Source organism: Polypterus senegalus, chromosome 2 (assembly GCF_016835505.1).
Source record: "Polypterus senegalus isolate Bchr_013 chromosome 2, ASM1683550v1, whole genome shotgun sequence".
Taxonomy (NCBI): domain Eukaryota; kingdom Metazoa; phylum Chordata; class Cladistia; order Polypteriformes; family Polypteridae; genus Polypterus; species Polypterus senegalus.
In genome coordinates this window covers 71,982,275-71,995,853 of record NC_053155.1, presented here as the reverse complement: position 1 = coordinate 71,995,853, position 13,579 = coordinate 71,982,275, and the positions used below count along the sequence as shown (strand labels likewise).

Sequence of the window (13,579 nt, the reverse complement as noted above, 5' to 3'; positions counted from 1 at the left end):
ACAGCACTTTGGACTGCCAGCTTGTGTATATTTCTTAGAGCTACTCAATCCAAAATTAAACCTTTGGGTTCACCGCTTATTCATATCAAGAACCTCATACATACTTGTACCTGTTCATAGATTAATTCCAAGAAATAAGTATATGGAGTATGTAGCAAATAACCAAGAGTGAAATATCCACACATAACAATAAGACAACATTTTAAAATAAAATATCACAGACATGAAACAAAATAAACCCTAACTTCCATATGCAGTATGGAGTCTTCTGGTCATGAGGTAAAGCATCATATTTTATATTGTTTCTACTTAACTGTTCTTTAGCTCATACCTGGTACACTTCATCACAATGAGTATTCATTTTCTAGTCAGTTAAATGAAGATCCTTTCTCCTGGCATTAGAAATATTTCATATCAGAAACAAATGGAAGATACTTGTTCATAAAAAACACTTGAAATATGTAAACAGAAATCAGAGTCTTTACAATCCAGGATGAAACAATATAATAAAATTCAAACATATATCTTTGGAGAATGGGATTGGTTTTTAAAATAGCTTCTTATTGTTTTTTAATACATTTCTCTTGAGGACAAACTGGTACATCCAGAAGTGTGAAATAAAGGCAAAAACTACAAACACTAATGGATGACCCGATGCATTGAGTATGGGGTGCAGTTCCTACCTAAAGTCCAGCTCAGGCACACAGGCTGTATGTGTCAAAGACTCTTTAGAGCAATGCAGGCCATGTCTTTTGTTTCAGTTGATACTTGTGCACATCAGACAGCAGCTTATTAGTTGTATCATTCCCTGTGTGATGACCCAGTTTAACTTAGAGAACTAAATGAAGGAGACATGGCTCGGCTTCTGCCAAGGGACTTGGGCACCTCAATCCGCTGCTTGTTAGAAGCTGCAAGAGAGCATTCTTGCAGATCAGTCGAGCTTAAAGTACATAATCAGTGACCCCAAGGGCCTGACTCAGAATTCTTCTGGTGATTTAGGTCAGAGAGGGAAGGGGGCAGGGACGGCGGTACAAACGGGATTTTGGAATACCAGTCTCTGTGTATTCCTTAGTGTAGATCAATGCAATATTGAGCCTTCAGGGTATCCACTTATGTCGTCCAATGTTCTACTACATGCATGCATTTCTCCGGTCACTGAAAGGCTTTTGTTTGGCTAGACACGGACAACTTTAGAATAACCAGTGATAGCATTATGCTTCATGGGTTGCCTAATAAATTAAATGGTTGCAACCTTACCTTTTATGCTAAATATTCTATCTATCCATACATCTACTTTCTAACTCATATTTTCCATTACATGGTCACAGAAGGCCACACAATACAATGCCACATCCAGCTTATACTGTGGATAAACCTCTAAAGTATACAGCCAGACTGAATACGAGTATGCATCACAGAAGACTTCAAACACTCAATAGAGGAGACACTATTCATTTCAGAAACATTATGTTCTTTAAAGGGATACTCCAATAAATAATTATCTACCCACCACTGAGGTACTACAACACAATAAGATTACAAGCACTAAGTGCATGAAAGTGCTATTTTACAACCAGATGCACTAAAGGTTTTTCACATTGTAGGACAAAACAAAACAAGCAAAAAGTTTTTATCACATAATTGATAAGTTCCACTTAATCATCTACCCACCATTGAGGTGCTACAACACTGTAAGATTATAAGCACTTAGTGCAGGAAAGTGCTATTTTTACAGTATGTTTTCATGTCAAGAAAGAGCACCACAGATGCAATGTTTGCTCTTAGGATGTTGATGGAGGTTTAGAGAAGGCCAGAAGGAGTTGCATTGCATCTTTGTGGACCTGGAGAAAGCATATGACAGGGTACCTTGAGAGGAGCTGTGGTATTGTATGAGGAAGTCGGGAGTGGCAGAGAAGTATGTAAGAGTTGTACAGGATATGTACGAAGGAAGTGTGACAGTGGTGAGGTCTGCGGTAGGAGTGACGGATGCATTCAAGTTGGAGGTGGGATTACATCAGGGATCTGCTCTGAGTCATTCCTTATTTGCAATGGTGATGGAGAGGTTGACAGACGAGATTAGACAGGAGTCCCCGTGGACTATAATGTTTGCTAAGGACATTGTGATCTGTAGCGATAGTAGGGAGCAAGTGGAGGAGACCCTGGAGAGGTGGAGATATGCTCTGGAGAGGAAAGGAATGAAGGTCAGTAGGAACAAGACAGAATACATGTGTGTAAATGAGAAGGAGGTCAGCGGAATGGTGACGATGCAGGGAGTAGAGTTGACAAAGGTGGATGAGTTTAAATACTTGGGATTTACAGTACAGAGTAATGGGGATTGTGGAAGAGAGGTGAAAAAGGGAGTGCAGGCTTGGTGGAATGGGTGGAGAAGAGTGTCAGGAGTAATTTGTGACAGACGGGTATCAGCAAGAGTGAAAGGGAAGGTCTACAGGACGGTAGTGAGACCAGCTGTGTTATATGGGTTGGAGACGGCGGCACTGACCAGAAAGCAGGAGACAGAGCTGGAGGTGGCAGAATTAAAGATGCATAGATTTGCATTGGATGTGACGAGGATGGATAGGATTAGAAATGAGTACATTAGAGGGTCAGCTCAAGTTGGACGGTTGGGAGACAAAGTCAGAGAGGCGAGATTGCGTTGGTTTGGACATGTGCAGAGGAGAGATGCTGGGTATACTGGGAGAAGGATGCTAAGGATAGAGCTGCCAGGGAAGAGGAAAAGAGGAAGGCCTAAGAAGAGGTTTATGGATGTGGTGAGAGAGGACATGCAGGTGAAGGGTGTAACAGAACAAGATGCAGAGGACAGAAAGATATGGAAGAAGATGATCCGCTGTGGTGACCCCCTAATGGGAGCAGCCAAAAGAATAAGATAAGTTTCACTTAAAGGGATTTTCTAATATACCTGACAACCTAGGTAAAGCAAAATCTAAATACAGTTTTATAAGCCCATCCTTCCATCTACAAGGGACGTTCAAAAAGTTTATGCACTTTTATATTTTCGTTGGAAACGGTGAAGGTGGGAGGAGTAGTTTGCATCGCAAACAAAGGTGACTATGTAGAAAAGTGATGGAATTTGTTTTTGAAATTCTTTATTAATAGAGTTTTAAAAAAAATGCAGAAACGTTTTGAACATCTCTCGTATATTCTGAACCTGTTCATTCCAGCTTTGAGTGTCTGTGAATTGGACCCAATCCCAATAGTATCAGGCACATAGCTGGAACAAAATTTGGTCAGGGTGTCAGTATACTGCAAGGTACATTCACACCCATAATCACAAAAAACAAATGTTTTAACAGACACATGTTTAGATTATTGGAGAAAACCTGACAGGTTCTAAATTTTGTAACATTTCAATTAGGACCAATATTAGTGAACAGTTAATTATAGGGCAAAGTTGTAGATTAAATAGGGAGTAGCCAATTAACCTAAAATGGATTATGTGATATGGGAAACACCTGAAAAACCTGGAAATACCTACATATATATGAAGAGAAAGTCTACAGTAGCTTTCTTATATCATCCCTGTAAAAATAAGTCTGGGGAGATCACAATGAGCATTAAAGTTGAGATTTATTATTCAAAACCGAATATAATGGATATATATTATATATATATATATATATAATAATATGACAAGAAGATGTAAAAAAAAACAAAAAAAACAAATCTTACACGAGCTACAAGAGGTGGCTAGGTGTGCTAGAAATATTATGGAAGTAACGACCTCCCCATCTCGCTCTCACATGGAGATGAACTCCCCCGGAAAAAATTTTGATACATTTTACAGTGTGCTGAAAACCAAAAAAGTCTGAGAACCTCTGCTCTAGGCATTTCTACCATCCTTATTTTTTAAGGTACCATCCATCAATTATCCTAGTTATCCTAACTACAGGGTCACAGGGGTTTGCTGGAGCCAATCCCAGCCAACACAGGGCGCAAGGCAGGAAACAAACCCTTGGCAGGACTTAGGGTACAAAGTCTTTGTATTTATACAGACATCCATGTAATTACCCTAATAAGAACATGATCATACATCCATACTCACACCAGGTTTTAAACTGAAGCCAGCCAGGCCAAGACCACAAAAGGCCAAAGGGTATCCATGGGCAGTGCCCATTCAAACCATGACACATGGTTTACGTACCTCTGTTTATCATAAACAATTAGCATTCTACAAAAGTCTATAATCTGTATTGGTGTCTTAAGGCTCAGCTTTGTCCTAAGAATAATCACATGACCTGCAGTCCTGAGACCTCCGTCAAGACTGCAACCCAAGTCTCTGATGTTAACTACTATACCACAATGCCCCCCTTAAAAATTACATCATTGTTTTATTTGGATTCTTCATTTGTACGTAGCCCCTATTTAGAAATCAAATCAGTTATTTAGCATAAGGTAACTCTCCTTCTCAAAGCTAAGTAACCTGAGCCTCCTCCCCTCCTTCAAGAGAAACCACCTGAGAGGGAATGATTTGAGGAGTAGTGATGCTGTGGTTTTTATGCTTTTTATGTGGATTTGTAAAGGGCTTCAGACTTTCAGGATCTTGACAGCTATCACCACATGGGCTAATGAAATGTGCAAATGAAAAGTTCTTCTACTATCACAAGTGAAATCCACCCCAGTATGCCCGATTTAGGACCTAGCAAGGAAGACAACTGTTATGAAGAATGTTAATAAATGTTCCGATGTGAGCATCCTAATAACTGTTCTATGTATAAAACCACAGTTCTGTCGACCAATTTATGGATCATGATAAAGACTGACTGGAACCCACCAGATGACACTTGTGTTCTGATGAAGATCGATAGCAGACTAACAATTGCACTGCTGTTCTGACATTTTGCTTTGAAATATATTAGGCTGAATGGAGTAACTCCTAAATATGATCGGTGGATTAATAATGGCTTGAGGGACCTTTGCTCATGTTGCACTGCCTGATGCAGGCATAGGCACCCATACTTGGGCAATAATATCAAAGAAGTGCTCAATTTACTGTGTGCTGCTTCTGGTATATTAACCAAAGGAGTAGATAGTCTATCATTGCTCATTGAGCACACTGTAGATTATTAATGTAGCCAATGCAGAACAGGAACTTGTTATGCCTGACATGGTGCAGAGAAAAAAAAAATATCTTAAAATATCAGGAGAAAAATTATAAACAAAAAATATGCCTAAAGTCTAAAACTGAGAGATCAATGAACATCCAAAATATAAAGGTAAAATCCTTGTTGAGAGAAAACAAGAAATACATTTGAGAAGAAAACATGAACAAACATGACAGGGAGTTTTTAGGTATTATCCACAAGTTTGGAGGGAGTGACTGTTGAAAATATTCTTTTCTCTTTCATTTTCATCACCATTGTAACATGTGATGCAAACCTGTATAATATAAATGTTAACTGAATTGTTAGCTAAATAAATTGCCTTAAGTGTGGGGGACAATACAGAGAGATCTTTTAAACAACTAAATTACACAGAGCAGTGAATTTCTGTACAAACACAAAGACAGCAGAGAAAAGCTAACCAATAAAATACATGAATTAATTAGTTAATTGTAAACTGAAATATTCCAACTATATTTCTTCACTGCCTTTTCAATTTTCTCATCATTTATTCTGCATTTTCTGACTAGGACCTTCACGGTGGCAGTGAGCTGTTCAGACCTGCTAATGTTTTTGCCGCTAATGGATTAGGCATTTTGTCCTACAAATTGCAGATGTCGTTTTTCCCTCCTAATCTCTGGTCTCTTTCTGCACTCTGACACTCAGGCTTACAACACCTCAAGAGAATTCAAACCTTTTTCAATTTTTTCCTGTCACAGCCATTTAATTCTCCACAGGTTCCTATGCCTATACAGTACCTCTTCTTACAGCTTCTTTATTCTCAGCATTGAGCTAATAATTTCTGTCCAGCTTCTTCTCGGTTTCATTCACAAAGACATTGTCAGAATTACTTTTTAATTATTATTTCCACAGTGATATTTTTTGGGTCTACCGTACCTATACAATGCCCTTGTGCCATTCTCTAGTAGCATAGTGGTTTCATTTTCTTACTTCAGCTTCTGACGTCTAACTCATTTTTTCTATGTAGGTGACTTTGCAGACTATTTCTTCTAAGTGAAAAGAACTGTGTAGAATTAAAGCTGTTTGATTAATCAATTATTTTCCATTGTTTCTGGATATTGTAGTATCCCAATAACATATATCTAGTTCTAAAATATTTTTGAATAAACTAAAAAATATCAGCTTAAATTCAAACAGCTTATTTATAAATTATTTGATGTATTTTACTGCCTAAAAGTACTCTTCTCCATGTTTTCATTGTCACTGCTAAACTCATCGAGACATTTCTAGAGCCTTCTCTTGTCTATTTCTATCACATCCACTTTGTCTAAATTGTTGTGGTAGAACAAGATGATGCTCAACAAGCTCTGGATGAAAAGTCACAGCCAAACATTATCTTACACACTTTTACACCTGGGGCTTCATGTATAAAACATGCTTACACTCAGAAACGAGCGTAAGCCATTTCTCATGCAAAAGTTAGATATTTATAACACACGAATTTAGCATGAAAATTGGTGCAGTGTTACAGAAAGTTTCAACAATCTGTAAGTCCTACGCATTTTTGGTGTTAGCATTTTTGTGAATCCAGGTGGCAGGACAATGAAGTGAACTGAAAATCTCATTTTACTGCACATTTCATTGAGGTATCAGTCCCATCCCGATAATCTTGAACTAATTATATCAGTTAACTGACATGTTCTCTCAGTACAGTTGAAGTACGCATACTTCATGTTAATTGCCTTAGTGTGTAGCTTATCTGTTTTGTCTGCAAAAAGGGTGAACAACATAAATGGCAATGGCAGCTTTAGCTCTTTTGGAGGATATCACCAATAGTGGGCTATCAGGTACCATGGTTATGGAGGAATATTTCGGACAAAATGAAATAAATAAATAAATGCGTAAATAAATAAAAGTACTGTGAAATGTGAGCATAAATAAATAAATGTGTCATGAAATGACAGCCTTAATAAATAAATATGTCATGAAATGAGAGCATAAATAAATAAATGTGTCACGAAATATGTTTTTCGTTGCTTATTTATTTATTTCATTTTGTCCGTAACATTCCTGCAAACCGTCATGAAATACGCCTTGAAATAAAACTGTCACTTTCACTCGTCAAAGTTGAGAGGGTGGGCTCTAACACGGCCTCTAGTTACTGATTGGTGAATCGATAGCACAAGAATTAATTAGAAAAATGCTTACTACTGCCGATGAAATGGATTCTGCCGAAGATATTACGTATTTCAGAGAGAGAATTGAAGATTTATCGGAAGAAATTACAATGTTGGCGGCCCTTTTAGACTCCGATATAGATGAAACTGTTTTTGAAATTATCAAAGAACAGGTGGAACAGACTCTACTACACTACAGTTCAGGTGATGCATGGGATGGTATAATTACGATGCTACCTAAATATATCCGATTTCCTAATGGTGAAGGTGAGAAAGCTGAGATCAAAAGATAATTTGCAGCAATTGCTGATTTCCAAAATGTAATCAGTGCAATTGACTGCATCCATGTTGCAATAATGGCACCATCACAGAATGAGTTTGCATTTGCAAACAGAAAGCACTTTCACTCAGTAATATACAATTAATAGGCGATGCACAGATGTGCTTGACTAATGTTTTCTGAGGTGGCCCAATTGAAACCCCAATTCCTTTTTTTCCACCAAATAGTAGTGTGGATAGCAGGCTTCAGGGTTATGCTGTGTGTGATGGTCGGCTTCTTGGTGAGTCTGCCTAATTGATAAGATAGGAATTAATTTTAGTAAATTACTGACAACTTGTATATTCCTTCTTTCAGGTGATAGCGGGTAAACCCCAAGAGAGACGATACAATAAAGGGCACTATGATCAGTGATAGAACAAATCAATGCTTCATTAAAAGGTAGGTGGCAGTGTTCAGACTCGTTGGGTGGCACACAACCCCACAAACATTTGCAGCATTGTGATGGCATATTTGGATGTTGCATGTAGAATGTAAAGAGACTTGTATGCATTGCAACATTGACATTTACTTGGCAAAATTACAAGTTAAATAAGAATGTTCTTAGCATCTCACAGTTCTGCACATACAGTCAGCGTCATTTCACGCTGTGTACTGGGTGAGGTCTGGGCACTGCATGGTGGCACATTGCTATTGTTCAGTCCATTCAGCTGCAGTCACTTTCTCCCACTCTTGTGTTTTTTTTTCTTTTCATATGAGTCTCCTGTTGAGAGACCAGCAAAAATAATGTTTTTGTGTTTTGTACTTCAGTCACGAATACCTTAAGTTCACATTCACTAAAGTTTCATTTCTTGTGTTGTCCCATGGTTTATAGTAAAGACATCATATATATTTTTTTTTGTTGGAAGTTGTAGAGTCTGTGTTTCATTATTGCCTAATGACGTCACTCTGAGCCAAATCTATATGGCAAGAAGATCTTGAATATTCAAAACAGGCATTTTTATGCCATATATGCTTCCTGAGGGGAGTGGCTAAAAGTGCGTGCACGAGTGCATAGTTTTAAGTTGATTTGAGATTTATAAAGGAACTTTCCATGGCATGTGGTCTACATACCTTTTTATCTATATCTATTTATATAAACCAATAAAACGTCTATCCGTCTAGCATCCATTGCCTTGTGTGGCCATAATGTGATGTGACATTCACATGTGGGTGGGAACAAAGGAAGTGGCCAGCATAAGATACTAAACCATGCAGCGTATGTCTGTGCATCAGGCATCCAAAACAGAGTTGGAATGTCTAATGTTGAGAGGCTAAGAGAAGCACAAACAAAGAGGGATGTAAGGGCTAGAATGTCCAATGAAAAAAGGTAACAAGAAGTACAAAAAAGAGGCATATAAGTACTAGCATATCTGGCAAACAGATATTTGTAAATGCACAACACACTAGATGTTACCATTTAGCCCATTTTAACAAACCGGTGTCTCGATATGCTAGTGGTTTTATAAATCTGATTTTTTTTTTTGTGTGCGTATGCCATTTTTGACTTTTGACAGCAACATTTTAGTAGAAATCTAAGCAAGGTTTTATGCTTGAAGCCCCTGGTCAATGTTAACAGCTACATTTCTTACTTTTGCCTCATTATTTCTAAAAAAAGAACTGTTCTTACTTGTTTCTCTAAGAGAGTGTTTAATATGTTTTCTAGATATAACAGTCAACCAGTTCTTTATAATTTTTGGATGGAGAACTTGCGTCATCTGCGCCCACAGAAAGTGAATTAACCGGTCACCACCCAGGGTGAATTCATAGCCACAGCACTACTCCCACATTCACTTCTGTTTTCACTGGGATTTAATCATTTTTAATATTTCTTTATTAAATATTTTACTCAGTCAGATCTCTGGTTTAATTAAATAAGATATTTGAATTAACAAAAATTATCTGAAGAGTCATGTCATGTTAGACCATCTCTTACAAAGTCTTTGTCTCCAGATGAACACTTGCTGATTATACACTTCATTAACATAGAAGAATGAAAGTTGCTCCTGACATTGTTAAGGGTTGAATACAAATGTTGCAAATTAGACAACTGGGAGACTTCTAGACCTGAACTTTAGAAGCAATTTTAGCAAACCAAATGCAAAAATAAGAAAGAAAAGAGTTACTGAGGATAGGGACAATTCACTTGCAAAATGGCTAAATACAAACTGAACGAAGACCTAAACAAAAGCTGAAGCTATAAAAGAAAATCAAATGGGTAAAACACAAGAAACCAGTCTCATTGAAGAACTGCTAACTACTGGAAAAGATAGGAGTCAGCATAAATGCAAAGAATACAAACTTAGGCAATGGCCGGGCAACTGCAATTTCCTGATAGATATCATAGATTCAGAGAAACAAACTTTAGTCTATTTAAATATGTGCATGGTCTGGGACCTCACCTATCCTGCTTCCTGATTTGCTCTTTACGTGTTAATAAGCATAGAGGCATGTAGGTGTGCATTTAGAAAAATCAGGGATTTGTGAAATGGTGAAGTCTGTGCCACTTGACAATTACATCTATGAAAGATGGACATTTCTCAGGATCCCACAGTACACAAATATTACAGATCTTCAGAATGTGATAATAGCATGATTCTTTATGTTCTTCAACTTTTTAAGTACTGCAAGTTCATTTTATTTTTTTCTTAAGTAAAAGCCAAATGTTTGTGATGCTGAAAATGTGCCAATCCAACACTCCTACAAATAAGAAACCAAGCAAGTCAATTTACCTCACTTAATTTTTTTTTGGGTCATAGAAATTAAATTCACATTATCTCAACAGTCTATGCAGCAGCACTGGAAACACTCAATCAATATTTCACACAAAATGAATTCATAGAGTGTCATATAATCAAAAACTCAGGCCAAACAAAATTTGCAGATATCACAAAAGCTGAACATTGATTATGAACTTCCTGCACTTCAGGTCATTTGGCCATGCAATTCAGATGTCACAATAATGATTGTATTACTGGGGAGTGTAAAAGACACTCAGGCACTGGCATCATTTGTGGCCAGCAGAGGGCACTACCAACATAGAACTTGATTATTCAAGACCCTGTAATAAACAGAAGTCTTATTACTTTCTTAAATTTGTCCACTTAAGAAAACTGGGCAGTGTAGCCAGTCTGGTGAGAGGAATATGCAGGGACACTACAGTCAATGTGTTCAAAGCATAAAGCCCAAGAGCTGTGTGATGTCACCCTGGACTGAATAGAAATGATTAATTATGGGCTACTGGAAGTGATAATGGGCTCCTTTTGGCTATATGGCAGGTGTGCTTGAAGTCAGGAGGTATTGACAAAACAAAGTTTCAGTTGCTGGGAAGAATGAATGAGAGTGGTGGTGGAAGGTGAGCAGTGAGTCAAGTACAGTATTATTGTATTAAATGGTGGGTAAGTGGACTTGCCTCCTCACAAGACAGTCCAGGGTCACTGTTGTTTAGGTAGACCTCGAGTGCTTAGGTCTGAGTTGTTTTTTCCCTTGTGTATGCTGTATTGAATCCTCTGATTCTTTACTCTGGTTCTTTCCTTTTTAGTAGTTATTATAAATTGTTACTGTTTAGGTTTGGGGAACTCTTGAGTGGAGCCCCTACTGTTCACAGGGAATTAATAATAAAAAAGACTATATATTAAAAATAAGTGGGAATTGGAGTTGTGACGACAAGTGGCTAGCTTGATGTGGCTCAATATGTATATTAAAATGACCCAGTAAGTAATCCTTCTTTAGTGCTTTTTCTAGGGCCTCTACTGTGGATATGCAGAAAGCTCATAAAGGACTCACACAGTAAATTTTACAAAGTTCTTCTTGGTCTACCAGTGCTAGAAAAAGGCAGACCTTATTAGCAGAATTGTTTTAAAGACCAGGGGATGAAAAAGAGAAGTGAAGACTTAAAGAAGCAGGGGTACAAGGCAGGGAATAACACAAAGACACCTAAAAACCAAAACCCAAAATGGTAAACAAAGATCAAGGGCAAAGTTCTTGCAATGACTTAGTCTCCGTAATAAGATTTGAACTAGCTATACATAGGTTTGTTTTTTATCAAAAACGTCTGGTGGTCAGTGGGTAACAACTGAGTATCATGTTTAACAATATGTCTGCTGGAATGTGTAGTTACCCAGAATGGCAGCAAATATAGCCATAAAAAATGGTGATGTGTGGACGTCATGAAAATACAAAATTATCAACACCTTGAAAAACTCAATTAATACACAAAATAACAGTGGGATCAAAGACGGAGAGCTCAAAACTAAAATTCACAACATTCCTGATACAGATATATGGAAAATGCAGGCACATTGGTACAACATTGTGAAGCAGGCAAAATACACCTGAACAAAATAAAGACAATGGACATAAAAACTAATTGTCTTTAAAATATACAGCCATATCAAATTATAAACATAAATATCACATAAACATTTTTTGAATAGTTTGCAGAAGTCATCAGTCTCATTTAAAAAGGAAATGGCCAACATATTAAGTACAGTCAGTCTGCTTCATCCGCAGTTTTGGCATCCATGGTTTTAACCCACTGCGGTTCAAAATTATTCAAAAAATCCAAAATTTTCTCGATAAAAGGACATTTGAAACTCCTGCATGCAGTGCTGCCCACTAAATATGCACAAGAAACAACCTTGCTGAGGCGCAATGTACCCAGCCAACTCTCAAGACCACTGTATCAACCCTTCGTTTTCTGAGCATCTGCTGTTTATGCACATCCGCCGGGAATCCAGGAGCCATATACTCACTGATAAGGTGCACCAACTTGTATATAACCTTAAAATACAAAAAATCCAATACCTTCCATCAATTTATCAATTAAATATTATGACAAAAATACTGCAGTAATATAATTTAATGGTCCCCTCCTACCTCTACTAGCCATCTGCCTTTGCTGCATTATTTTCAAAAACACAACTTCATTATTCTTTGAATATGTTAACTCCTCCAGAACAACTGTAGAACACATTTTAACATCCATTGATAACTGCTGTAGTGTCAATTATAAAAAGAAAACCTTTGTCCTACCTGGATGATGTTCTGGATTTGCTAAGTGCTTTGCTGATGACCAGTGTGGGTGCAGATTGTCGTCTCTGAGCCAAAGTTTTCATTTTCTGAAACAGACAAGCGTACAACATACATTTTATAGATGGTGTTTATTTTTTAACATTTTATTTAATCCCGTTCATGTTCACAAACAACACCAAAATGAAACTGTGTTAAGTAAAATCGATAAATAGACCCATGATGGACTTTAATTTCCATCAAGTAATTTATAAACCAGTACTGCAGGGATAAACTCCTGTAATGCTTACTTGGATCAAGTGAAGGTAAGTCGGGAACAAAGTGGTCAGCAGTGCTGTTTTCCAACTTCATAGTTGATTGTTTGATTGACTGTTGTCCCAATTACGTTGTGGAATTTGTAAATTACCACCATATTCACATGCGCTTCCTCATATAGACATACACGTTAGGTTTGATGTCAGTGCTAACCTTTCCTTCTGTGAGTGAGTATGGTTGTGTGTGTCCCTTAAGGATTGGCGTGAGTTCCTGCTTTGTGACGGATTGCTTCTGAACAGGCTCAGCCACCCCGTGACCTTGTAATGGAATAAGTAGTTTTGGAGATCAAATAGTTGGATGAATGGTTAAATAGTTTGCTCCTAATTGGGGTGGCACATCCCTAGGAAGCTGGGTTGAAGTTTTACCTTGTTCACTGACTGTTTGGACTTTGGACATTCTGTTTGTGTCAACGTAAGATTTCTCTGGGTACTTCACATTTCCTCTCATATGCAAAGGATGTGTGTGTTAGATTAATAGGTGAATCAAAATTAAAGTGTGTTGAAGTATGGAGATGTCCATGAGTAGCATCTGTAATGGAAAACATGCCTATGAATGTTTGAGTAAAAATCACTGCCTTTAAAACACTTCACCTGGTATACATATTACACCATCATGATGTGAATTATTCCAAATGAGATGTCAAATTAAACTGAACTATAACC

At 37.5% G+C, this 13,579-nt stretch overlaps 1 protein-coding gene across 4 annotated transcripts in view; it reads right to left on the bottom strand.

Moving 5' to 3' along the window:
- arhgap20 (Rho GTPase activating protein 20) overlaps window positions 1-13,579 on the bottom strand; it is a 137,969-nt gene that overhangs the window by 96,393 nt on the left and 27,997 nt on the right. For 3 of the 4 annotated variants that reach the window (XM_039743944.1, XM_039743945.1, XM_039743947.1), the window contains exon 2: window positions 12,606-12,691. In XM_039743944.1, the coding sequence (XP_039599878.1) occupies window positions 12,606-12,691 (86 nt within the window). Of the gene's footprint in view, window positions 1-12,605; window positions 12,692-12,892; window positions 13,538-13,579 lie in introns of those variants that run through there. The other variant, XM_039743946.1, reaches the window with a different exon arrangement.